Here is a 23,414-nt window from a genome sequence, read left to right as displayed (position 1 = left end):
GGGGACTGTAGGGCAGGGATGTGATTTGAGCTGTTTGCATTATTTACATGGTTGTTTGTATTATTTACATTCATCACTAATTATATGGGAGCCTTGAGACAGGCTGGGAAGGGGAAGTGTGTCACTGCTGGTGATGGGATCTTGCTGCTGGGCTGGAGGGCTCTGGGAGCTGAAGCTTTGGATGCAGCTGTGCACCATCCCATTCTGCTGCTGGGGTGAAGCAGAGAGTGCTTCCCCTTTGGAGTGTTTGGAGGTAAAGGCTGCAGGGATGTCATTTCCATTGATCCCACAATTTAATCCTTCCCATCCTATGAAGTCACCCAGGCAGCATCATCTGCTTTTGGTTGGGGCTGTGCAGAGGTGAGGAATTGTATTCCTGGAGGTTTCAGAGGAGCCAGTGGTTTTTGTCATTAGGGCAAAAATTGCAGCCAATAAAGGATTATTGGGCCCCTGTTCCCCACTAATCACACCCTGATGAGATGAGGTGTCTCTGTCCCACTGCCCTGATGAATCACCAGGGCTGAGGAGGCAGGGAAGTAGGCTCCCTATCCTAAAGAGAGATTTATTTGTTCCACATCCATTGCTTTTTAATTATTTTTTGCAGAACCTCAGACGTGTGTGAGCTCGCAGCAGCCTGGCTGACAGCTCTTTATGCTCCCTGTCCCCCTTGCCCAGGCTGTATTGGTACTGGGGTTTGGTGGTGGCTTGGGGACATGCAGCCCTGCTGCAGAGAGGTTTTGCACAGCCCCATTTTCTGTTGGAGCGACTGCACTGGGCCGTGTTGGTGAGGCAGGGCTTGGCTCTGCTCAAACCTTGCGTGCCCTGACGCACAGTGCCGGCGCCTGCAGCCCCTCCCTGCAGCCTCTGGCTCCATTCCAGGGCTGCTTTATGGCCCTGCCCTGGCACGGAGCCTCAGCCAGGCAGGGAATGGCAGCATGACAGGGACATGGCAGTGCCTGCTCAGCCCTGCCTTGGCTGGGCAGCCGTGGGCAGCACCGTGTCAGTGCCCTCTGTTCATCCAGGCAGGGTTGGCAGCTCTGGTCACAGAGACAATGTTGCTTGCGCTGAAATCAGGGAGCAGTGGGCAGCCTGCAGAGCTGGTGTTGAGCCCTGTGTTGAGGGTGGCACTCCATCCCTGCTCCCTGGAGACCCATTGTGCCACGTGGCTTTTCCCACCCAGCTGGCTCTGGAGCTGTTGAGGGGGACAGAGGAGGTTGGAGATTTTCTGGAGTGCAGCAGCTGCTCTGACCTGACCCCTGAGGAGTGGCTGAACCCCTTTAACCTGCAAGACTTTTCCAGAGTTCTTTTTCCAGGGAATTAACATGGCGGCATTACCAGCTGCAGCCTGATACGTGTGAAGTTGTTCCCATCCTAGGAGAAGGTCTCCAATGTCACCCTGATCATGTGTCAGCCCTGCTCGCTGGCTGGGCGGGTGGGATGGAGCACTGACCTCACCAGGGAGGGACATGGGGGCACTGGGGGGGGTCTCTATAACTTCACTTTGCACTAGGAAGGCTCATCACCATTTTATGGAGGATTTGGGAGCACGGTGAGGAACATGCCCAGATCTCCAGTGATGGTTCTTGATTCCTGACTCGTGCCCAAACGCACGCTGATTTTTCCTTATTTTTCCCTAGAAGAGCTTCAAACTCATCCAAGAAAATGGAAAATGGCCCCTTGCTCTAGCAGCTGCAGTTTGCAGAAGCCATGTACTACCTGAACCCCTACATTTTTGTAGGGGAGACCAACTATTTACAGGGACCCCATAATCCCCTGTGTCACAGGGTGGGCAGGGGCTGGCTGGGGGCAGCTCACCCAGGGCAGCAGCTGCTGCTCACTCGGGCACTTCTTGTCTTTCCTGGCCCTCAGCACTGTAAGTTAACACTCCACAGGCAAGTCCAAAGAGGATTTCAACGAAACCTGAAGCTTGGGAGGAGAGATTATGCTGCAGAAGTGGCCTGGGAGACTGTAAAATATGCACTCCCACGATCGCCAAAGAAGGAACTGGATTTGCTCCTTGGGGGACAGGATCATCCCTGGGCTCAGTAATAGTGTCTAAGGGGGGAAATTAATGCCTTAAAGATGGGTCCCCCCCTTCCATCTCAGCCCAGCCCTGGCTGAGCCTCCCCAGGACTGTGGAAATGCCTGCTCTCCCAAAATCATCTGTTTTCTGGTAGATCACTGCTTTTTGCAAACCAGATTTAGGACAGATGTGTGTGAAAATACCCCCAGCACAGCTGACCCTTCACTTACAGGAAGCAGCACCTGGGAGAGTAAAGGAATAGAGTGGCCATTCCAATGGTGTTTGTGCCCCAGGCTGAGGGAGCTGCTGGCAGCCTCTGTTCCACAGGGTGCTGGTCTGGGGTGGCCCATTCCAGGTCCTGTAATGACAGGAGCAGAGTGGAATGCTGCCTTTGTTTTGAGTGGTTTGCTGGTTTCTGAGGCAACTGTATCTATAGACTGATGAGAGCCAGACCGGGGAGATGGCTCATCCCATCCAAATCCACAGGGCTCAGGGATGCTCTGACCTTCCCTGTGCTGGTGTGGTGGGTGCTGTGGCTGAAGGCTGCCTGCTGCCCCACCAGCCCCCTGCCCTTCCCTGGAGCTCTTCTTGTGGGGCCTCTGATGCAGCTAATTTAAGTCTCTTGACATCCTGGTGAGAAATATCAGAGTGAGGGTCTCCACTCTGCTGGAGCCTGCAAATGTGCTCACCTTTGGGATCAGGGGGTCTGGAGAGGATCAGCGTCCCAGTCCTTCAAGATGTCACTGCCAAAGTCCTGCTGGTTCTTAGTAAGGTCCTGAACCCAAGGTGCAGCCCTGGCCATGGTGAACACAATCCTTTCTGTGTTCACAATCAGTCCATCATATGACACTGTCTGCCCTCTTGAGCTGGGTCTGGAGGAGTGTGGTGGGGTGGTGCTTTATGGGGCAGAGCTGAAGGAACCCCACACAGAGCTGCTTCTCTCCTTCCTTTTTTGCCCATCTCTTGCTTTGTGCAGTGTCACAAGCCTTGATCTTGGGAACTCAGAGAAGCCATATGTCACCCCAAGGAGATGTGGCTTCAGGTACCAAGGCAGTCAGCGGACACGTGGGACCCTGACCCAGGGGTCTAGAGCTGATCGTGGCAGCCTGTAAGTGACAAACTGCAGAACAGGCTGAAAGGGACTGTCACCAAGACAAGGAGAGATGTGCCACTGCAGCTCACATGCCCTGGGGCTGCTGCCACCCTCTGCATGGCCCAAACTCCACCCCGCTCCCTTCTCTGGATGAAAATCCAGATCCTGTACAGTGAGTGGCTTTGGGTTTGCAAAGTGTCCCCAGGTGCCTCAGTCCCTTTGCACCAGCAGAGCCTCTTGTGCTGGTGTCCTCTGCTCCCTAGGCACTGATGCTTTAGCATGCGGGTGGACTTGGGGTCAGTGTGACACCACAGCTCACCTCCCTTCCCTCTCCCCAGGCCCAGGCTCCTTTTTCACCCCACCCATGTTGTCTCCCGCAGGCACGTACCAGGGCCAGTTCACCAACGGGATGCGGCACGGCTACGGCGTGCGGCAGAGCGTTCCCTACGGCATGGCCTCGGTGGTGCGCTCCCCGCTTCGCACCTCGCTGTCCTCCCTGCGCAGCGAGCACAGCAATGGCACCCTGCCCCAGCAGGACTCGCCCGCCGCCAACGCCGAGAGCCTGCCCCTGTCGCCCACCATCACCCGCGGCGGCTTCGCCCTCAGCCTCTACGCGGACGCCGAGGCTGGCAAGCCCAAGAAAGGAGGGCTCTTCCGCAGGGGCTCCTTGCTGGGCAAGCTGAAGAAGTCCGAGTCCAAGTCGTCGCTGGCCAGCCAGAAGAGCCGCGTCAGCTTCCTCAAGAGCGAGAGCGGGATCAGCTCGGCCGCCAGCGATGCCACCTCCACGGTCAGCCTGGGCGAGGGCGCCGAGGGCGAGGAGTACACCCCCTTCGAGTCCGACATCGACGCCACCACCACGGAGACCTACATGGGCGAGTGGAAGAACGACAAACGCGCCGGTTTCGGCATCAGCGAGCGCTCCAGCGGCCTCAAGTATGAGGGCGAGTGGCTGGACAACCTGCGGCACGGCTACGGCTGCACCACGCTGCCCGACGGCAAGAAGGAGGAGGGCAAGTACCGCCACAACGTGCTGGTCAAGGGCATGAAGAAGCGTGTGCTGCCCCTCAAGAGCGCCAAGATCCGGCAGAAGGTGGACAGGAGCGTGGAGGGGGCTCAGAGGGCTGCGGCTATCGCCCGGCAGAAGTCGGAGATCGCGGCATCCAGGTGGGTGCTTGGAGCTCCAGCACGCAGGTTCTCGTGGTGATGGTCCTCATCCCATGTGTTCAGGAGCTGTCCTTCTTCTCAGCCCCTCTCCTGCCCCCCTGCAGCCCTGATTGCAGAGGGGAGGTGCTGGACAGCAGGAATTGTTTCCAGCCCTGGCACTCAGCAGGGTAAGAAGCATCCTGGTGTTGTGCCAGGCTGTCAGATCCACTGGGCATTGATGGGGCAGCATGAGAAACAGAGAGTTAGGTGGTGACAAATCCAGCAGGCTCATGAGCAGCCAGGTGTGTCCCAGACAAAGTGGGGCTGCAGCAGAACACAGTTTGGCCCTGGAGCCCCCAGTGTGGCTCTGGGGGAAGTTTGTGGGATGCATTAGGGTTGTCAATTTTAGCAGCTGAGTGTAATTGCTCCACTGTCCCTCCTAGGATGGAGGAGAGAGGAAATAAGAGTAGCTTCAGGGTCTGCCTGGAAAGGGCAGGGGAAATTCTCCTCCTCCAGTACACATCCCTGCCTGTATCCGAGCTGTGTTGGCAGCACACTCCTCCTGCAGCATTCCTGCCAGTCTCAGAGCCAGCCTGGCAGAGAACAGAGATCTGGGAGGCAGGGTTGGAGCCTTCACTTCTCTTCCTGAGGGAAAAGTGGTTGTAACAGTCCTTGAGGTTTCACCTGACCTCACCAAGAAAACCCCACCCTGCACAGGCTTTGCTCAGCTGTAAGGTACTGGCTGTGACTCCATGGCTGTCCTGACTCGCTTCTTTTAATTCCTGTTTAATTTCCAGTTACTTTATTATCAAGCAGAGGGGGCGGGGGGGGGGGGAATAAACGAGGAAGACACCTACTCCCAAACCCCATTCCACTCCTTTAAGAACCCTCCACTTTACTCTCCTGGCTCCCATTTCTTCTCCAAACTTTTTTGGGGAGCATGATCGATTTTTTTTTTAACAAAACCCAGTTGCCTCAGGGACTGGTGGAGAAAACCCAGCAGGATTGCAAGTGAAGCTGCATGCAGAGCCAGCTAGGATAAAAATAACAGGCTGGGGTGGCGTGGGGCCCTGGATCCTTCTGGCAGGGCAGGCTCAGCCCGACACCGGCTTTGCTGTGCCCGGGAAAAGCGTGTGGCCACGGCGTGAATAAGGAGGCTGGAGCTGCAAACACTGCTCCCCGAGAGCTTGGCTGGTTTACACAAACCTCTTTTTATTATACACTATTTACACTTTGGATCAAAAGCGGCTCTGCAGTGTTTTCAATCAGGGGCTGGAATGTGCCCGCTGCCCTGGCGGGGGACTGCATCCCTCCCCAGTGCAGGGAATAATTTCCTATTAAGGAAACCTTGGAGCTGGAGGAAATAAGATGTGGAAGCTGGTTTCCTCCAGGGAGTCCTCAGCCAGCAGACCTGCAGTGGTGTGGCTGCTGGGCAGGGAAGGGATTGTGCTCATTGGCAGTGTGGAACCCCAGTCCTGTTCCTGCAGCACAGCTTCCAGCTGAGCTGGACCCGCTGGGAGAGGGGAATTCAGGCTGTAAACTATAACTCAGCGTTTCCATCGGTGTTTATTCCTGGTGTATCTTGCTCAGGGCAGAGCTGCTCTCTCTATCTGATGCCTTCTGTAAATCCGACTCATGCTCTCCTCCCTCCTCCTTTCACCTCAGATTTGGGGTAGAGAGTAAATCTACATTATTTTTCCTGGAGAAGGTCCTTAATTTAAACCCCAGCTCTGCCACCAAATTTTGCTTTGGCCTTGAACCTTGCCTCAGTTTCCACACCCAGGGCAGAGTAATTGCAGGCAGATTGTGAAAATGGATTATTACAGTTTATAGAAGGGCTGCACTATCATTAGCATTAGCATTGCCTGGGGGCAATGTGAGGTGGAGCTTTCTAGATGGAGCATTTATATTTCTCCTCAGATGGCAGTGTATCTCTTACCCAAAAAAAAAGAAAAATGCCTTTGAGGCTACACTCATCCTTTCCTGGGGGAAGAGATGACATTTCTGTATGTAAGATTATTACTAGGCACTAATTATCAGGACACAGCAGGTGGGCTGTGCAAATTCCCAGCTACCTCTGCACACCTGTGCTGTTGTACATGGGTGTTTGAATTTCATTTGCTTGTGGCACTCGGGGGAGCCCCTTGCAGAACTAAACTGCTGGAACATCCAGCCTCCTGCTGCCTGGGGGTGAAATACCAGGAGAAGGCCAGATTTCTCCCTCTTGCACCATAAAAGGCTCTTTAGGGATAGAAATTCCGAGGAAAATGAGCCCAAACACTGGAAGCTGCCTGGGCCAGTTGCAACACAGGAATCCCAGGCACGTGCTGAGCTCTGGGGTGCACAGCCAGGGGCTGTCAGCAGCACTGAGGGGTGCCCTGTCTGTGAGCTTTGGGCAGGAGAGCAGTGACAGCCAGGGATGATGGGCAGGGCTGTCACCAAACCTCTCCTGTCCCATGCTCTGCTCCGAGGGTGTCTGAGGCACCAGGCTGCTTCACAGCTCCTGTCCCACCTGCTGTTTCACTTTGGATGTTCCAGCCAGGGCTGTGGGCAGAGCCAGCTATTGCCTGTCCCACTGCCTCTGCTGCCCAGCAGTGCTGCTCTGGCCTCCTCAGCTCCCTCCTGAATCCTCCTGGCTTGGCAATCCAGCTGCTTTCCCAGTTGTGCAAGAGGCTGAGGACATCATCTCCATGTCAGCTGAGAGAACAGCTCTAGCTTTCATTATTTCAGTGGAAATCATTTGGCATGGGGCCATGCTGTCCTGAGCAGCCCATCCAGGTCAGCCAGCTTCACCCCATGCAAAGCCCATTGATGCTGCTTGGATGTTGGGTAAAAACCCTGGGCACATCTCTCAGCAGCTCTGGGGATGAGCTAGAGGGATGGAGCTGATGGAAGCTGGACTGTGAATTCTCACCCAGGCAGCTCTCACTCAGAAGAAAAGTCATCTTGGAATGCAGCCTCTGTGGCAGCAGGCAGACACAGCTTTACTCCTGCCCAGGGGCAGATGGGGATGGATGTGGGGTTAACACACTTAACACACACCATGTGGTGTTCATTGGCCCTGCCTTGTACTGCTGTGTCCAGGACTTGTCCTGCTGTGATCCCAAGGGACTCCTGTCAGAGCTGGGACACGGCTGTTCCTGCAGTGTCAGGTGAAGGCACCTGCTGCATCTCTCCAACCTCCCCTTTCCTGCCCTTCATCTTTAGTGGGGACTCCTTTGAAAAAAGGTTGGTGTGGATGGGAAGCACAGGGAGAGCCTGGGATCACAGCTGGGGCTTCACCTTCTGGGAGCTGAAGTAGACAAACTGCCTGGAGGACTGTGAGGAGGGGATAACTGCCACCAAGCCATGAGTGAGCTAGTTTAAAGCCATGCTGAGGTGTGAAACAGCTGCCCTGCAGCTTTCTGGGCACGTGGGCTGGTACAGATTAGGGTACAGTACCTCTTTGTACCCCAAGTACTTGATGCTCCTTGTGCCCAGGGAGCAGTGTGTGTTTGCCTGCTAGATGGGGAGGATGGTCCCACAGAATACAGGGAGAAGCAGCATGAAAATGGTCAGCTTTCATCTCTTCAGACCACATGAAAATAAAATAAATAGCATAGAATAGCATAGAATAGCATAGAATAGCATAGCATAGAATAAAATAAAATAAAATAAAATAAAATTAAATAAATAAAGTAAGAGAAAGGGCAAGGCTGTCTGCAGGGGGAACCTTTGATTTTTTGAAGCCTGTGTGTTCAGTAGCTGTAAAGCCTTTACAGGGGTTTTTCTTCTCTCTGGTGCTTTTTAAGGACAAAATGAGTGTAAATGCTGCAAATCCCACCTCTGTCCCATTGCAGCAGGATCTGACATGGTCTGCTTCTGCAGATGGTTGTGCTTCCCAGTGACTTGGACCAAAATCAATGGAGGGACTTGGCCATGTGTCCTGCAAGGCACGGGTCTGGCCAAGCTCCGAGAGCCATTCAAGGGCACACATCCTGGCAGGAACACCTCAGATACATCTGCTGGATGTCACGGGATAACAGGAAAGCAAGATATTTGAGGCTATAATTGCTGTGCTTCACCACTTTGTCCTCATGTGCTGGCCCTGTAGCCCCGGTGTGGTTTATACCTGCAGAGTACAACTACGAGTGAACACATTTTGGATTTATTTTTGTTTTAATCTCATATATCTGTAGAAATTTCTAGATTGTGTTCTGAAGTGTGGGGCATCCTGATTCCGTGGGATTTGCTCTTAGGGTGAGCCTGGGCTCTGTGGAAGAACAACAGGGCTCCAGTGCCAGGCATTACATTGATATGGCTTCCCCACCACCAACACATGGGCATTGCTCACAGTGTGAGCTGCTACCTGGTTATGGAGCCTAAGCTGGTTTTCTATCCATACCCATGACTTTGGGGCACATCTCAGCTCTCCCTTCAAATAACAAGAGCACTTGACAGCTCCTGTATCACTTTCCAAGCCTCTTCTGCCTGGCTGCATTCCCAGCAGCGTCGCCGCTGTCTCCCTGTGCTCAGCATTTCCAGGCTGCGTGGCCGGGCAGCAGCGAGCGTCTCCTTGGGGAACGCGGCTGTGTGGTGCAAATGACGTCCCAAAATCGCTGGAGTCAGCAGAGGCTCCTGACTAAATAAGGGCAGGCAGAGCAGGGCTTTATCAGCGTGGCCTGAGGGTGACAGCTGAGAGCCGGGGCTGGGGCAGCCCACGCCGCTGGGGCTCAGTTCTGTGCTCCCACTGGGAAGGTGCTTTATTTGGCACAGCTCTGCCCTTGTCCCCACTGCTCTTGGGGGTTTAAGCTGCTGGTGGGGAAAGTGGGCAACCAAAGGGACACCTTCCTGACACATTTGTGTCCAGTGCAGCACTGGGCTGGTGGCCACAGTGGCCTTGGTGCTCCTGGGGCTGACAGCACAGCTCAGCTTCCCCTGAGGCCAGATTTCAGACCTGGGATTTTAGGTCTGTTGAATCAGACTTGGGGTTTGTTCTGAAAAAGCAAAAGGATTTTTTAAAATGTGCTTTTAGCCAGAGGCACAGGCATTAGACACCTCAGGAGTTCAGCACATTCCCAGACCTTTAGGTCTAAAGCCAGAGGAGGGCAGGATGCTCACGGGCACCCTGTGAGAGTGGGCAGCAGCAGCCCTGGCTCAGGACAGCCCCTGCCAGGACAGGAGGGAGCAGCTGATCCTCCTGTGCTCTCCCAGCCTCACAGTCTCTCTGCTCCAGGACTCCACACCTCCCAGTGTGATGGATGGGTGTGTAAATAGGAGGCAGCAGCAGGCAGGAGATGCCAGAGCTTTTCCCAGCCCCGGGTGGGTCATTGGCTGCTATTTGCCAGGGAGGGACACAACAGTTGGGAGCAGCATTTCTGCAGCTGTCTGATCAGACACCAAGGATCACAGATGTCACAGCCTGAACTCTCAAGGGCCTTAAATGACAAGTGCATGGAGGTGCAGGGGTGCCAAGGACTACCCCTCACCTCCCCATGGGGTGCAATGGAAGGGTCACTCCTAGCAAGGTACAACCACACCTGGAGGCAGTGGAGTGGCCTGAGCTGAGCACAGCTCATTGATGGCTGGGTATTCCGGCTGCTCCAGGAATTCTGGCTGCCTCACAGCCCCCATAATGGGAATGTGTATCTTGGTGCTTCCAAGGACAGGGTTCAGAGAGTCAGTGTGCACATGGCTCCCTGCTATAGCTGAGTGCCAGGACCCAGCATTGAGGGGACACTCCTCAGTCCTGCTGTCCCAGTGAAGATGTTTCTCACAGAGCTTGGTGTGTTTATAAAGAGGATAATCCTGTTTCATCACCCTTGGTAAATAGAAACCCAGTTGCTGGCATCTATTTCTGAACCAGCCAAAGCCCAGAGCTGGGACTCTCCCACTTTCTGTGTGGCACAGCAGTCTTCAGCTTTGCAGAAATATTGCTATTTTCAAACCTCTGCCTAATCCTTATTCAACCCATCCACTGGTGCCATGCAGGGAGAGGGCTGTAGGGTTTGGGTGTGCTCTTCTCTGTTCCTGATCTCCTGTGGCCATGGGGACAGCAAGCCTCAGTGCTGGGGTCCAGAGCCAGGATCAGACACCCACCCCAGCTGTGGGACACCCACAGTGTGTCCCCCCACAGATGGGGGCTGTGTGTGAGGCTTTGCGGGCTGGAGGGATTCAGTGTCATTGGGTGAGTGATGGTGTGATGCCTTCACCCCCATCTTCCAGCCCTCTCCCAGAACAGCCTCATCCAGGCTGGCTGCACTTCCAGCACTGACACATTTTTGGCCCACCCTGCTCCTTACACGGGATGTACTCTGACTCTGGAGGAGGTGCATGGCTTTATCTGTTTTCCACCCACCTCACATGAATTTCCTCAGGCACTTTCATGCCTTATTAGGGTAAGAGGGAACATGCACTTTCAGTAGCTCCAAGGAGAAGGAATCTGCTGGACAGCACAGAGCTTTCTCCAAGGCTTCCTGGGTTATCAGAGGTGAGGCAAGTGAGGCTCTGTCTTGCAGGGATCCCCTCAAGAGCAGCAGAGATGAGGATGGCAGGATGTCAGCCCTAGGGATGGGTACAATTCAGATAGCCAGCCAGGGAAAGTGGAATTAATGGCTGTTCATGCCTACTTTCTGGGAAATCCTTATCTCAACAGCTTACAAACACAGAAAGGGAAAAATGAAGTGTGACTTTAATCTGCAAAAATGACTCTGGAAAATGATAGCATCTCATTCAATTGATCTGCTGCTGCATGGAACAAGAGGGCTCTGACTCCCATCCAAATGCTTGGGATCAGCTGGCAGGGAGCTGGGCTTTGAAATCATTGAATTCAATCACGCTTTGCTCAGAGGTTATCATCATTTCAGTGGAATGTGAAATAGCCTTATCTTGAAAAAGAAATAATATTTGAGTAAAACGTCCAATTTAAATAGAAAGCCTGTGATGCAGAAACCCTCCCTTCTCCTGGAGGTGGGGCATTTTTTTTATTCAGCTTATCCTGGTGCTGAGCAAGAGCCCTTTGGCTTTCTCACTCCCAAGTTTTTTCATTTTGCTCCTAAAAAGCCTGATGATTCTTCAGTGAGGGCTGGCAGGGACCTGGTGTCCCATCTGCCTGGGTGCTCTCAGCAGCCTTGGGTACAGGTGCATGGGAGCTGCAGGCACTGAAGGGTGGGATGTGGGCTGGGTGCCCTCCCAGCTCCCTTTCTTCTTTTTCCTGCACTTCAGATCTGTGAACATCAACTCAAGAGACTTACAAGAGTGGGAGAAACAGGATCCTACTTTAAATTTTGATAAGTAATTGGGGTTTGGGGCAAATACACTGTTTTAAGAAATACACCTTCATTTCCTAAAAAAAAATAATTCCACTTTTCTTTTTTTGACTGGGGAAAAAAACGTACAAAACAGGTGCAGCGGTTCCTCACTCTTTTGGTTTGGATTGCTGAAATCTGAAAAACATTTGATTTAGAAGTTGCTAAAACTTTTGGTTGAAAAAACCATTAATCTTAAGAGTGAAAACACAGACTTTCTGACCAGTTTAAATGCTGGTGGATCTGGCAATCTGGTAAAACACACTCCTCTTATGGATGCTGTCTGTTTGGCAGAGCCTGGGGCTGGGCAGGAGCTCCTGGGTCAGGCAGGCTCCCTCAAAACAAATGCCTCCTGCATCCCTGGTCTTTCTTGGAAGTGGAAATTCCAAGGGCAGAGCAGGGAGCAGCCCCTGCTCACTCAGTGCTGGTACAGGCAGGGAGGCAGGAGCACACGGGGGATGGAAGGGCTGAAGGGATATGCAACCCTGGTTGCATATGTGCTGTGAAGATGTGATGCACTAGTCAGTGGGATAACCCAGCTCCTTTCATTTTGCAGTAGTACCTAATTAAATCAGGGTCCCCAGGGCATTTCCTGAGCCCCTTTGGTAATGATGTCCTAGAAGCTGGAATAAATCACTGGCACTTGGGAATAGCCCCAAGGCTGTGCTGCTCTGTGGGATCTGCTCCTGCTCCTCAGGGCTCCACTCAATCTGCACCTGGAGCAGCAGAGTGGCCCTGAAAACCGGGGGGAGAAGGAGAAGGTCCAGCTGGCAGCTGCAAATCCCCCTTTCCCCAAAAATATCTCTGTGGATGCTCTGACAGGCTGCTCCCAGCCTGGCTGTGCTGGCAGGACAAACTCCAGCAGGACCAGGAGCTGCGTGTCCTGCCCGTGGTGCACGTCCCTGGGCCATGGTGTCACCCTGGTGCCAGCAGCCCTTGGAGCCGGCAGGCTCTGGCTTGCTCTGCTCCTTTTGGAGCTGGCTCTGGGCAGCTGCTGGCTGCATCCTGGGGCTGTGGGGGAAACAGAGAGCAGCTGCGGGCTGTGCCAGGCCCAGGTGAGCACTGGCCACCCAGTCCCACTGAGCTCCTGGGGCCCTCGGGCTGGCAGAGACTGATGGAGCAGATCCTCCTGGGTGTGGGGCTGGGGTGAGTAGGTTGTCATCTTATTGAAGACAGCTGCAGATCTGTCTGCTGAAAGATTAATATCACTTTAACTGTTCCAAGGGGAAGTATCTCTCAGTGAAAGAGGCAAGTGGCTCAGAGCTATTTAGAGCTAAGGATAACATTTCGGTATTTTAAAAATTCACCAACTAATCATAAAGGCTGAGCTCGTTAGGTGGCAGGGAGTTCTGCCAGGCCTGTGCTCCTAAAGCACTGCACAGAAAAGGATGCTTTTCTCTGGGCTGAATGGCCTGGTCATACCCTTTCTGTGGAAGGAGGGAGAAAAGGTCTGATTTATCCAGCCAAGTAGCCTGGGCATATACAAAGTGCTACCACTTCTGTGTAAGTGCTGGTACTGAGAGGGAAAAGCCTGGGGCACCTCATGAGCTGCTCTGCAAGGTCAGGATGGTTTATCTTTTTGGCTTTCTGCTCCAGTAGTATGGAGGTGTTTCCTTTAGGATGCAAGTTGTGTTGATTTATGCTTATTTCACAATTTAGATCATACCTTGCAGGTGCAGAGTCTGTATTATAAAGCAGCAAAGGCTCATGCACCCCAGGGGTGTCAGAGTGAAAGTGGAGTGGGCACATGCATGTGAGTGATGGAGCAAAAAGAGCAAAAGGAACAAGAATGGTACAGCTGTCTGTCAGGGCAGGACACCCATGGGATGGGATGGATGAGTTTGACTGAGGGCAGGGAAAGTGGCATGAGAGGTGGACTGAAAAGGGATATGCAGTCCCATGGGCTGGTTACAGGCAAATGAGGGTAGCAGAGTTTTGCTGGTATCTCTGTGCATGTGGAGGCAGAGGGAGAGACACAAAGGAGATGACTGGGACTGAGCAGGAAGAATGGGATGCTCCAGCTAGAGAGGTGGCACAAGTATGAAGATGGTGTGTCAAATGGAGAAGCCAGGAAGTTCTGTCCTAGTCAGGATGTAGAATCATAGAATTCTGGAAGGGACCTTTAAATGTCATCCAGTCCCAGCCCCAGCCCAGGTGTGTGCTGGTCAGGTCCATGTCCTCTTGCCCTTCACAATGTGAGCACAGAAGGGACTGTGTTGCCATTAACAAAAAAAACTTCTTCAGCTTTCCCTTGACCCCTTCTGAGTGCTGAAAACATTCCTGCCAAGATAAACAATTATTTTAAGTTTCTTCAGAAAGACAAAATAATTCATGCTGGATGCTGGAGCAGGGATTTGGAGCAGGGAGTGGAAAAGCCAGTTTCCAGGAGAAGAGAGTTCAGCAGAAGACTCTTCCTTAGAAGTGACTCATGAATTACTTTTGCTTAATGGTCTTCCAGACAGCTCCTAATACCAAGGATGGCAAGAATCATAGAATGGATTGGGTTAGAGGGATGTTCAGTTGGTCCTTGCACAGGGTTTGCTGAATCAATGGGAAAAAGGAGACCCTGGAAATGAAGGACAGTGCTGGACAGGTCTGACATTCCCCCAATAAGCAAATGTGAGGGCAGAGAGCTGAACTCTTCCCCTATTTCTAGCTGCAAGGTCATTGCTGCATCTTCAGGCACCCCAGCCCTGTCTGGTATTTGCAGCATTCCCTGCTAATTCCAATTTCATTTGCAGTCTAATCCAATGTGGATGTGCAAAACCACATAAACTGTCCAAAGAGACGGGCGTGCTGGCTTGGGCTGGGCCTCACCTGTTAGCGCGGTGCTCAGCTGCGGCTCGTGTGTCCATGGGGGATTTTAGCAGCAGTTGGAGGAATGATTCAGGCAGTGTTTCTGGGACATGGCCAGGAAGGACAGGAGTGGTGCTCTGTCCTGCACTAGTACAAAAACGATTAGAGCATTAGAACCATGCCAGAGGAGCAAATAAAGCGGCAGATGCATTTAACCCTCCCGTCCTGCTGGGGTGTGAAGCCTGGCAGGCGCTGTGATCCAGCCAGGAGGCAGTGGCAGCAGGGCTGGGACAGGGGCTGCAGACATTGCCCACATGCCTGCCCTCAGCTCGGCTCCGAGCTGCTGCTCCTCCTCGCAAAGAATTCACTGGAGCTATTTTTAACAGCACTGCCCAGGGAGATGGCTCAGGGTGCAGTTGGGAAGTGCTCATCCTGACAGCGCTGCCTTTTGGGACCGGGAGCACCGGTGTGGCTTTGTAAAGGTCCCTCTTTGTGTTTATTTCCTCCAGCTGCATGTGTTTATTGTTCGTGGCTCATTTTCCAGTGCTGCCTTGAAAAGGGTCTTTTGGATTCTGCTGCTGGCTGCTCTAAAGCCCCTGGGTCTGTGTTTTGGTTTCCTGCTGAGCTCCTCTATTTCCAGACTTTCTCCTCTGCTGGTTTCTGCAGGGGCTGTTTACTGCAGAGTTACTGGGAGCTGACAACACAACAGCAGTAAATAAAAAGGTGTGGCCCTGATTAAAGTGTGCCTGAATAGCATCAGATTTATCGAGGCTGGCATTTCCTTTTTGCAAAAGCTCATTCTGCTTTTTGAGAAGATCTTAACCTTGGAAGATGTTTTTCCTCTTACACGTTTCACTTCTGAAGTTTGAAAATCACCTTCCTGACACCCTCAAGCCTGCCTGGCCTTTTTCTTTCCATAGCTCCTGCTCCTGGCAGACCCCAGGCTGTGGGATGGGACAGGCTGTTGTGCTGCATGCACTGTGCTCTCTCAGGGCGGCTGGTGTTTGTCTCCTGCTTTGCTGCCAGGGCCAAGTTTTCCTCCATGCTGAGCTCCCAGGCTCTGCCAGCCATGCAGATAAACAATAAATTCAGGGATACTCGAGGCCTGTTAGATGTTATTGTTATGGCTGGACCCTTTCCTCTAGGCTGGGCTTTGTCACAGTTCTACTAAACCCTCAGAGGTTTTTTGCAGGGCTATGTGCAGCACTGCATCCCTTGGTGCCCTGGGGATGTGCGGCTCAACCAGGGGAGGTGAACTTAAGACACCATGCCATGTCTCTGAAAGCCAGACGTTCATCACTTGGATGCTGCAGATAAATGATCTCAGCAAGGAAGGGACCCAGCACGGGGCATCAGCATCCCTGCTGGGCCAGGCTGCTGCCTGGGAGAGAGAGCAGTGCTCTCCTGAAATGCTGACAGGGCCAATGCATGGTCTGCTGGAGGTGCCAGACTTGAAAGTGCAGCTGTGTTGACCGTAGTCCCCCCCAAATCAAACACATCTGGGTGACTTTGCAAGCAGGGAGACAGGAGGAGAGGTCAGCTGTGTCCCACAGAGTGAGAGCTGCCGTGGGGCAGTGCAGGATCCCAAAGTTGATCCCAAAGACTGCTCAGCTTCTTGTCACCACTCCATGTGTGCAGCCTGGGAGCTGCCCCAGAGTGCCCTGCCCTCACACCCCTCACTGTAGAGCCCTGCTACCCCCTTGGGGCCCTGGTGTCTCACAGTGATGGCTCAGCTCCCCACCACCCACAGCATCCTCACTGCAGCCTCTGCAGCCCAGGCTGGATCTTCTTGGTCTTGCCATCTCTCCATCTGCAGGAACTGCAGTCTTTAAATAGCATCCAGCAGCTTCTCTGGAGGAGAGCAAAACTCCTGCAGAAGAAAAGCATAACTGGGAGCTTCCTCAGCCTCCAACATCCCCAGGCTGTTCTCTTATGTTTGTCCCCAGGTGGTGGGAGAGAGCTGAGCATGCAGGAGCCATCTTCACCCACTTGGTGACATGTCCAGCTCTGTCCTCATTAGTGAGAGCAGACCCCACATCTAGTGCACTTCCAGGCTACTTCTTTGGGAGCTACTTTGAGGAAAGCACTTGCCAGGAGCTGCCTGGAGCTCCCCCAGCTGGGGCCAGCTGGCTGATTGTCTAGCTGGGAATTGGTCAGGATAGCATCTGCCTGGCTCAGAGAGCAACTGCAAGGGAGAATTTTATCTATCAATGGTGAATCTCATCCTCCAGGAGCAGCAGGGCAAAGGCAGGGCCTGGAGCATGTCCTGCTGGGATGAAGAGCTGGATCCTCCCTTCACAAGGCTCTTCCCTGGGGCTGGCGCCAGGCAGGCTGTGTGCCCCAGGCACAGCACACCCAGCCCACTCTGATCCCCCAGGCATGGAGAGCACACACATCCCCCTTGGCCCCTGCCAGATTATAGTGGAATTAATCACACTGATTATATGCTACCAAAAAAGGAGGTGCTTTCTCTGTTCAGAACTGGCTCAGACCCCCTGCTTGCAAGCAGCAGTCTAAAAATGCTGTTTTCTGCCTCATCACGTCTCTGGGTTTTACAGGAGCTGTAATAGTTTTGGAGAAAAAGACCAAGAATGACTGCAATCCCAGGCAGCTCAACCTGCAGAGAAAGCAGGGAGATAACATGTGAGTGTGGGCAGGGAGGTGAATCATGGCTCCAGCAGAGTGGGATGTCATGCCAGGGAAGGACAGGCTGAGCCACAGCAGCTCTGCACCCTCTTCTCTATCACAGGGCACTCAACAGTGATTTTGGCCCCTTGTCAAGTCACTGTTGCCTGTGTCAGTTGGGATTGATGCCCTACTTTTAGTTCTTTCCCTGCAGCTACTCAGAATGGCATATGTGTGTATCTTCTCCCTTGTAAGGGTCTCAGAACAGCATTTCTATCATCTTTTCATTGCACCTGTTGAGTATTCAGACTTCAGCTTGTCTTTTCTGCTGAATGCCTGTCAGTTTAGTGGAAAGGAATCAATCCTTATTTCATGACTAACGCTCCAAAAATTCCTCTGGAGCATTTTCACTGCAGGAATGAGAAGTGCATCTTTCCTCCTTTTTTTGTCCTAAAACATGACCAAATACCAATCTGCATCTGGAAAGGATTCATCAGATACCCTAAGACCCCGTTAATGGTTATAATTTAGGGTGAATTAGTGTTTGAGGAATGCTAACTGCTTACCACACAAAAATATATGGATTTGTACATGAAACAGGGAATATGGAGAGCCTTGGAAAATAGGACAGTGAGAGCATGGGGAAGGCAGCTCTTGGTAAGACCTGAGTGCAACAAAGCAGCTGATTATACTGTGCTTCACCCATCCTTATTTTTAAGGTGCAATGGTGCTGTTTGAAGTCAGCTCCTTCCCAGACTGTGAGCAGCTGGTCTGTAAAGCCAGTCCTGCTTTTAGCAAGAAGATCACAGGGCCCTGAGCATGAGGCATGTGAGGAATATGACAGCCGGCCAGTAAAATAACTCCCGTAGCCTGTAGCCCGGTGGAGCAAGGAGGAGATGTGCTGGGAAGGAGCAGAGAGGACTCAGAGCCAAGCTGAGAGGGAGGCAATTGCTCTGATGAGATCAGCCTGTCAGGCTGCAGTGAGTAAAGGAGCCCCTGGACAGGGCATGTTGTTTGCTGGAGAGCTACAAGAGAGGAATTTCGGGGAAAACCCATCTTGTGTGCTGAGCAGGGGCACACTGCCTCTGGCAAGGTGCAGCAGCTCAGGACTGGTGACACACAGAGGAGTTCAGCCACCAACGATGCCTGTGTGATGCCTTGGTCACTCCTCTGAGCAGCCCAGCAATGAGCCCATTCTGCAGCTCCTGCTGCCTCACTGCAGCATGTGAACATGCTCATATTTGCAAATGCACCTGCCCTGATCCCTATGTGCAGCCTTTCCACCTCACCCTTGAGCATCTGGGTCCCTTCCATGCTGAAAATCTGCTCCTCCCTCCCTAAGTGCAGGGTTTTGGGTCACGTGGGCAAACTCTCAGTGCTGTTGTGCCACATGGGCTGATCCAATTTTGGTGCCAGCCAGGATTTGCTGTGTGAGCTGGGGTGACCTTGGCTCAGAGGATGCTCACTGTTCTCCCCTCTTCTCTCTGCAGGACGGCTCATGCCAAAGCCAAGGCTGAAGGGTCTGAGCAGGCAGCTCAGGCAGCCAACAACGAATCAGGCATAGCCAGAACGATGGCCAGGGAGCTCTCCCCAGACTTCTACCAGCCAGGTAGGATCAGAGGCATCTTCCAATAGGGGTCTTGCAATTTCCGTGGGGAATCCGTTCAAGTGCTTCACCCACTTAATGACTCCACAAGTTGCCCTCTTGTCTATCCTAAATCCTCTTTTGCTCAACTGCAGCCAGCCCCGTGCCCTGGCTGATTTTCTGTCTTTCTTACACCACTATTTTACTCACTCTGTTACCATAGCCTGGAGGAAACCCCACAGTTTCTCAGCTTCTCATGTTTTTCCACACAGTGAAGCCCTCAAAACACCAGGCAGAACAGGCAGCAAGCTGGAGACTACCTGCAGCTCTCCTGTAGATACATCCCTTGTGGCTTATTCTTGGAACAATATTGCACATTGACTCCCAAACCCATATTCTGTGGGGCCTCAGAACAATCAGACTGCTAATCAGGGGCTGTAATATCCTATAGGAAAGGAGCTAATACAAAATACTAGGTCCCTGATTCTCTGTTAGCATCACTGCTAATTATTTGGCTGGGAAAACACTTGGGAGGTTCCTTCTGTGAGACCAAGCACTGAGGATTAGCAGATGGGAAGTGTAATATTAGAAGCAGCATTGTGAATGCCATTACTTTTCCCTGGACTGAGTTAGCTAGAGATATGCTCTTCCTGGGAAACTTTCCTTTACAGAGAGGGAAAGTAAAAACAGAGCAGAAAATAAAATTCCAAGTGCCTACATTTTCATCCTGTCTTTCTTATTATCTGGATTTATTGCCTGGAGTGAGTGTGAGGCAACATCAGAAGAGACTATCACAGCAGTAAAACTGGGGGTAGAAGCCAAAGGTTGACTCGTGCTCAGCAAAACCTGACACCTGCCCCTGCTCTGATTTCGGTGTCTCTGCATCTCCTGTCCCACACCCCAGCACAGGGCACACAGTGGGAAATGGAGCAGCTAACAGCTTGTGCCTGGTTGGGGAGAGTCATCCCGACAGTTTTTCTTAAATTCCCTGTACTCTTGCCTTGTCCTGCACCTGTGAGCTGGGGAAATGCTGTGCTGGAGGGCTGCCTCTTCCTCCCCAGCACACAGCAAGGCCCGTTGGGCTGGCTTTGAGTGGGGAAACACCAGAGCACCCGGGCATGGGCATGAGCCAGCCCGTGGCACTTCATTTAACAATGGCTAAACATCCCTTGATCCTCACATAAGCCCCCCAGCTGCCACTCACAGCTCTACATTCACCCTTTGCACACTGGGGTATTTATAGCACAGAGACAAAGGAAACTGGAATTCCTGAGGGGAGGTTTTGGACATCTAGCTAGATTATTTTTTCCACCCATGGCAACTGAATTAGGCAATTGAAACGGTCTCTGTAAAACACTTGGGGCAGCCTGACCTCTCCACTCCTGGCTCCTCAGGTGCTGGATCCTCTTGCTGCTGTTAAGCAGGGCCTCACTTGGGTCCTGGCCTCTCCCAGTGGCCTTCTAAGCTCCTGGTGCATGTTATTCTTCTATGATTCTTTTAAACCTCTAAATTCCCAAACTGCCCAAGGATAGAGCTCTTCTCACATGGTTGCACCATCCAGGAACAAACAAACAATAGTCCAGCCTTGGATTTTGCTAGGACAGAGAGCTGCTGCTCACACAGCCAGGAAAGCCCAGCAGTGTTTGGTAGCTGTATTTCTCCCTGCTAACCTGGCACATTGACCAAGTTGTGTCTGGCACAGGCAATCCAGCTCAGCAAGCCTCGTATCTTTAATAACTGTTGAGCCCTGAATTTCAGTTAGGGTATCATCCCTAGTAACTTAGAGAAGGATGTAAGCCAAAACCTTTGCTGAAATGTGCTGGGAGATGAAGGTGGGGAGGTGAGTGCGTGCCCTTGAGTCAGTTGGGGGTCTTCATGCTGTAAATTATTCAGGAAGAGAAGAAAGCAGCAGGAGAGAGCAAGGAGCCTGGAGCTGCAGGCAGCCTATTTTGAGGAGTCTGAACAACTGTTGAAATGGCTTCCAAATAACTCACTTGGAGCCAGAAATAAATGGCCCTGAATGGGTCACCTGCTGATTGACAGGAGTGTGCAGGCAGAGCAGAGCAGCTGAAATCAGTGCCCTCCTTTTCCCCACTGCCCCTCTGAGTGGAGCCATTGCCTGCATGGACAGGAGGTAGCAGTGTGCAAATTGTACCATTGACTTACGAGAGGGAAAGGGCCACCAAGCCAAATTTCCCAACCAGACTCAGTCCTCATCAGTCCATGAGATGGAGGAGATGAGGGGAGGGACCTTAAGGCAGCCAGAGACACTGTGGCTCCAGGATCTGTGTTGTTCAGGAGCACAGAGCAAGCCCTGTACATCTGCACTAGTCAGCATCACTGGGGCTCAGCAGAATGAGGCCACAGCAGGTGCTTTGCTTTCAAAGAAGGTGCTCTGAGACCTCACACTGCACAGGAGGAGCATGATGCTCTTCTTGTTCTCACTTGCTATGAGCATCACAGTGATGTGTGAGGACCCCTCTCCCAGCATGTGGAGCCCTGTGGAGGGTTGTTATTCCACAAAATATTCCCAGTTCTTTAGTGATGCATTTTGGTGGATATTTTCAGTGTCAGGCTCTGTCTGAATTCCCCTGACCCAGGCTGGGCTGCAATTAGCAGTAGGGTTAATAAGAAGGAAAGATTTAATGCTAAGTGAAGAATTGAAGTGAGGCAGTGTTGCTAGGATCTCACAAGTCAGTGTGTGAGATGAGGCCAAAACGAAATCTCAAGCCCTGAGCCACCTTTCTTGATGGTGCCAGGTAATTTTGCTGCTGTTGTGGAGCTTAGGGCAGACAAAGAGGGCTGTATAACTTCCAAGTCTGTTCCATATATAAGAAACATATTTTTCCTATTGTGATGGATGGCACATAGATCATTTGGGGACCCTGTCCTTCCCAATGACACTAGTCATCCTGTGAAGTTACCATGCTATTTGACACCAAGGAAGCCACATGGAAGAGTTTCCCAGGCATTAAATAAAAAAACCCAAAGTTCATTGGGAGCTGTATCTTCCTTAGCCCCAGCATGACCCATCTGTGCGACCTCGAGAAGCTGGGCTGCAGATTTTTATTGTTTTTAAGGTTAAAACCTTATCTGCAGCTCCTGCCCACTCCTTCAGCTCTGGACAGTCCACAGTAAGGCTTGGAGCCTTTGGGAGCTCCTGGAGGCGATTCATCCTGGCAGCAGGAGGATCTGGTTTGGGAGTGTCTCCTCTCCCAGACTCCAGCCTGGACCTCACACCGTGGTCCCCAAGCCCACAGCTGCTGGGGGCAGAGCTGCTGCTGGGGGCACAGCGGTGCGGTGGCCCTGGGGTGCCCCGCTGTCCCCGTCCCGCAGTGACCCCTCACACTTCTCCCGCAGGCCCCGAGTACCAGAAGCGGAAGCTGCTGCAGGAGATCATCGAGAACGCGGAGCACGCCGTCAACATGGAAGAAGAGTCGCCTCGGCCCGAGGCCGCCCCGCCGCCGCCCACGCCGCCCGAGAGCCCGCAGCTGCACGAGGCGGAGGAGGCGCGGCCCCGCTCCAGCCCGGCGCCCAGCCCCGCCGCCACCCCTCCCGAGGCCAAGCGGGCCAAGGCGGGCCCCCGGCAGGACGGGGCTCTCGGTTCGGGCGGCTGGGCCGAGGCGGGCCGGGACAGCCCGGCTCCCTCCGAGGGCGAGGCCCGGCCGGGGTCGCGGGGCCGCGGCCGCCCGGCCGAGCAGATGGAGATCGGGCCGCTGCAGCGCATGGCCCGCCAGCCCGACGTGGAGCTCTTCAAGGGCTACCACAGCTACGCCGTGCGGACATCGCCCGTCACCCCCGCCACGGACTATGAGGAGGAGCAGTTCCCCGAGAACGAGCCGCCCTCCCCGGAGCCCCGGGGGGAGCCGCAGCGCCGGGGGGGCACGCCCGGCCCGCCGCAGGCCCGCCAGGAGAAGCCGCCGCCGGTGGCCGAGGCCAAGGCGGAGCCGCCTCGCCCCAAGGAGCCGCAGCAGCGCCCCAGCCCCGAGCGCAGGGCCGGGGGCCGGGCCGAGCCCGCCGCCGACAGGAAAACTGAGCCCCGGGCAGCGGCACCGGGCCGGAACGAGCCCCGGGCAGCGGCCAAGCGCGGCCCGGCACAGGCCCAGGCAGCGGGGGCAGCGCAGAAGGCGGAGGAGTGTGAAGAGGTGAGGTGGGGCATCCCTGGGAGCCGCCTTTGCCTTTCATTTATTGTTCCTCACGAGGTCTGGCGGGACCCAGAGGGATGCACACCCCCTCTGGGCGCCGAGTGGTGCCCAAATTCTCTTTTTAATATCACAGAACCTGCTCTAGGAGAGTGCTGGTGTCCCCCTCTCCTGCCGCCCTCCCAGCCTGCCCTGCCTCTATGCTTTGCCTGACATTTATAACCCCCCTGTTTTGACCCCCTGGGCAGTTATGCTTTCAGACATGTCATATTTAAAAATTAGTGCAAAACCAGGCGTCTTCCAATTAATTTTATCCACTTTTCTCACCTTCTTTTCCCACCCCATTACCAGCCAACTTGGATGTGAAAGCTGGGGGGGAAAAAAAAACAGGAAAAGCTCAAGTGTGTCTGTCTTTTACCCGTTACATTTACTTTTTTTGCTGTAGGGGCACCCCATGAGCTGAACTGTGGTGTTGAATCACCGGCCAATTTCCCAGGTTTAAAATATAGTCACTGAAACTCAATTTTGCTCTTAGCAAATACAGCTGGAAACCCAGACATTTTATTAGCCCTCTGAGTCCCATCTTGCAGCCCTTTGGACGTGAATGATTCCGATGTGACTTTAGAAAAGCACAGCTTGGAAATGCTTTGGTCTGAAATTGCAGCGATCTTGCATGGGCTGGTCTGTTAAGGTTTGGAAAAAGATGATCTTCAAAGTCCCT

General features: G+C 53.1%; 1 protein-coding gene across 1 annotated transcript in view; it reads left to right on the top strand.

Annotated features, from left to right (window-relative positions):
* Positions 1–23,414, top strand: part of JPH2 (junctophilin 2) — a 31,314-nt gene that overhangs the window by 4,029 nt on the left and 3,871 nt on the right. The window contains exons 2-4 of the mRNA XM_083873350.1: positions 3,497–4,280; positions 18,457–18,575; positions 21,912–22,696. Coding sequence (XP_083729476.1) covers positions 3,497–4,280; positions 18,457–18,575; positions 21,912–22,696 — 1,688 coding nt within the window. The remainder of the gene's footprint in view (positions 1–3,496; positions 4,281–18,456; positions 18,576–21,911; positions 22,697–23,414) is intronic.

The sequence above is a fragment of the Zosterops lateralis genome, assembly GCF_965231275.1.
Source record: "Zosterops lateralis genome assembly, chromosome: 16".
NCBI classification, from domain to species: domain Eukaryota; kingdom Metazoa; phylum Chordata; class Aves; order Passeriformes; family Zosteropidae; genus Zosterops; species Zosterops lateralis.
This window is presented reverse-complemented; position numbering and strand designations above follow the sequence as displayed.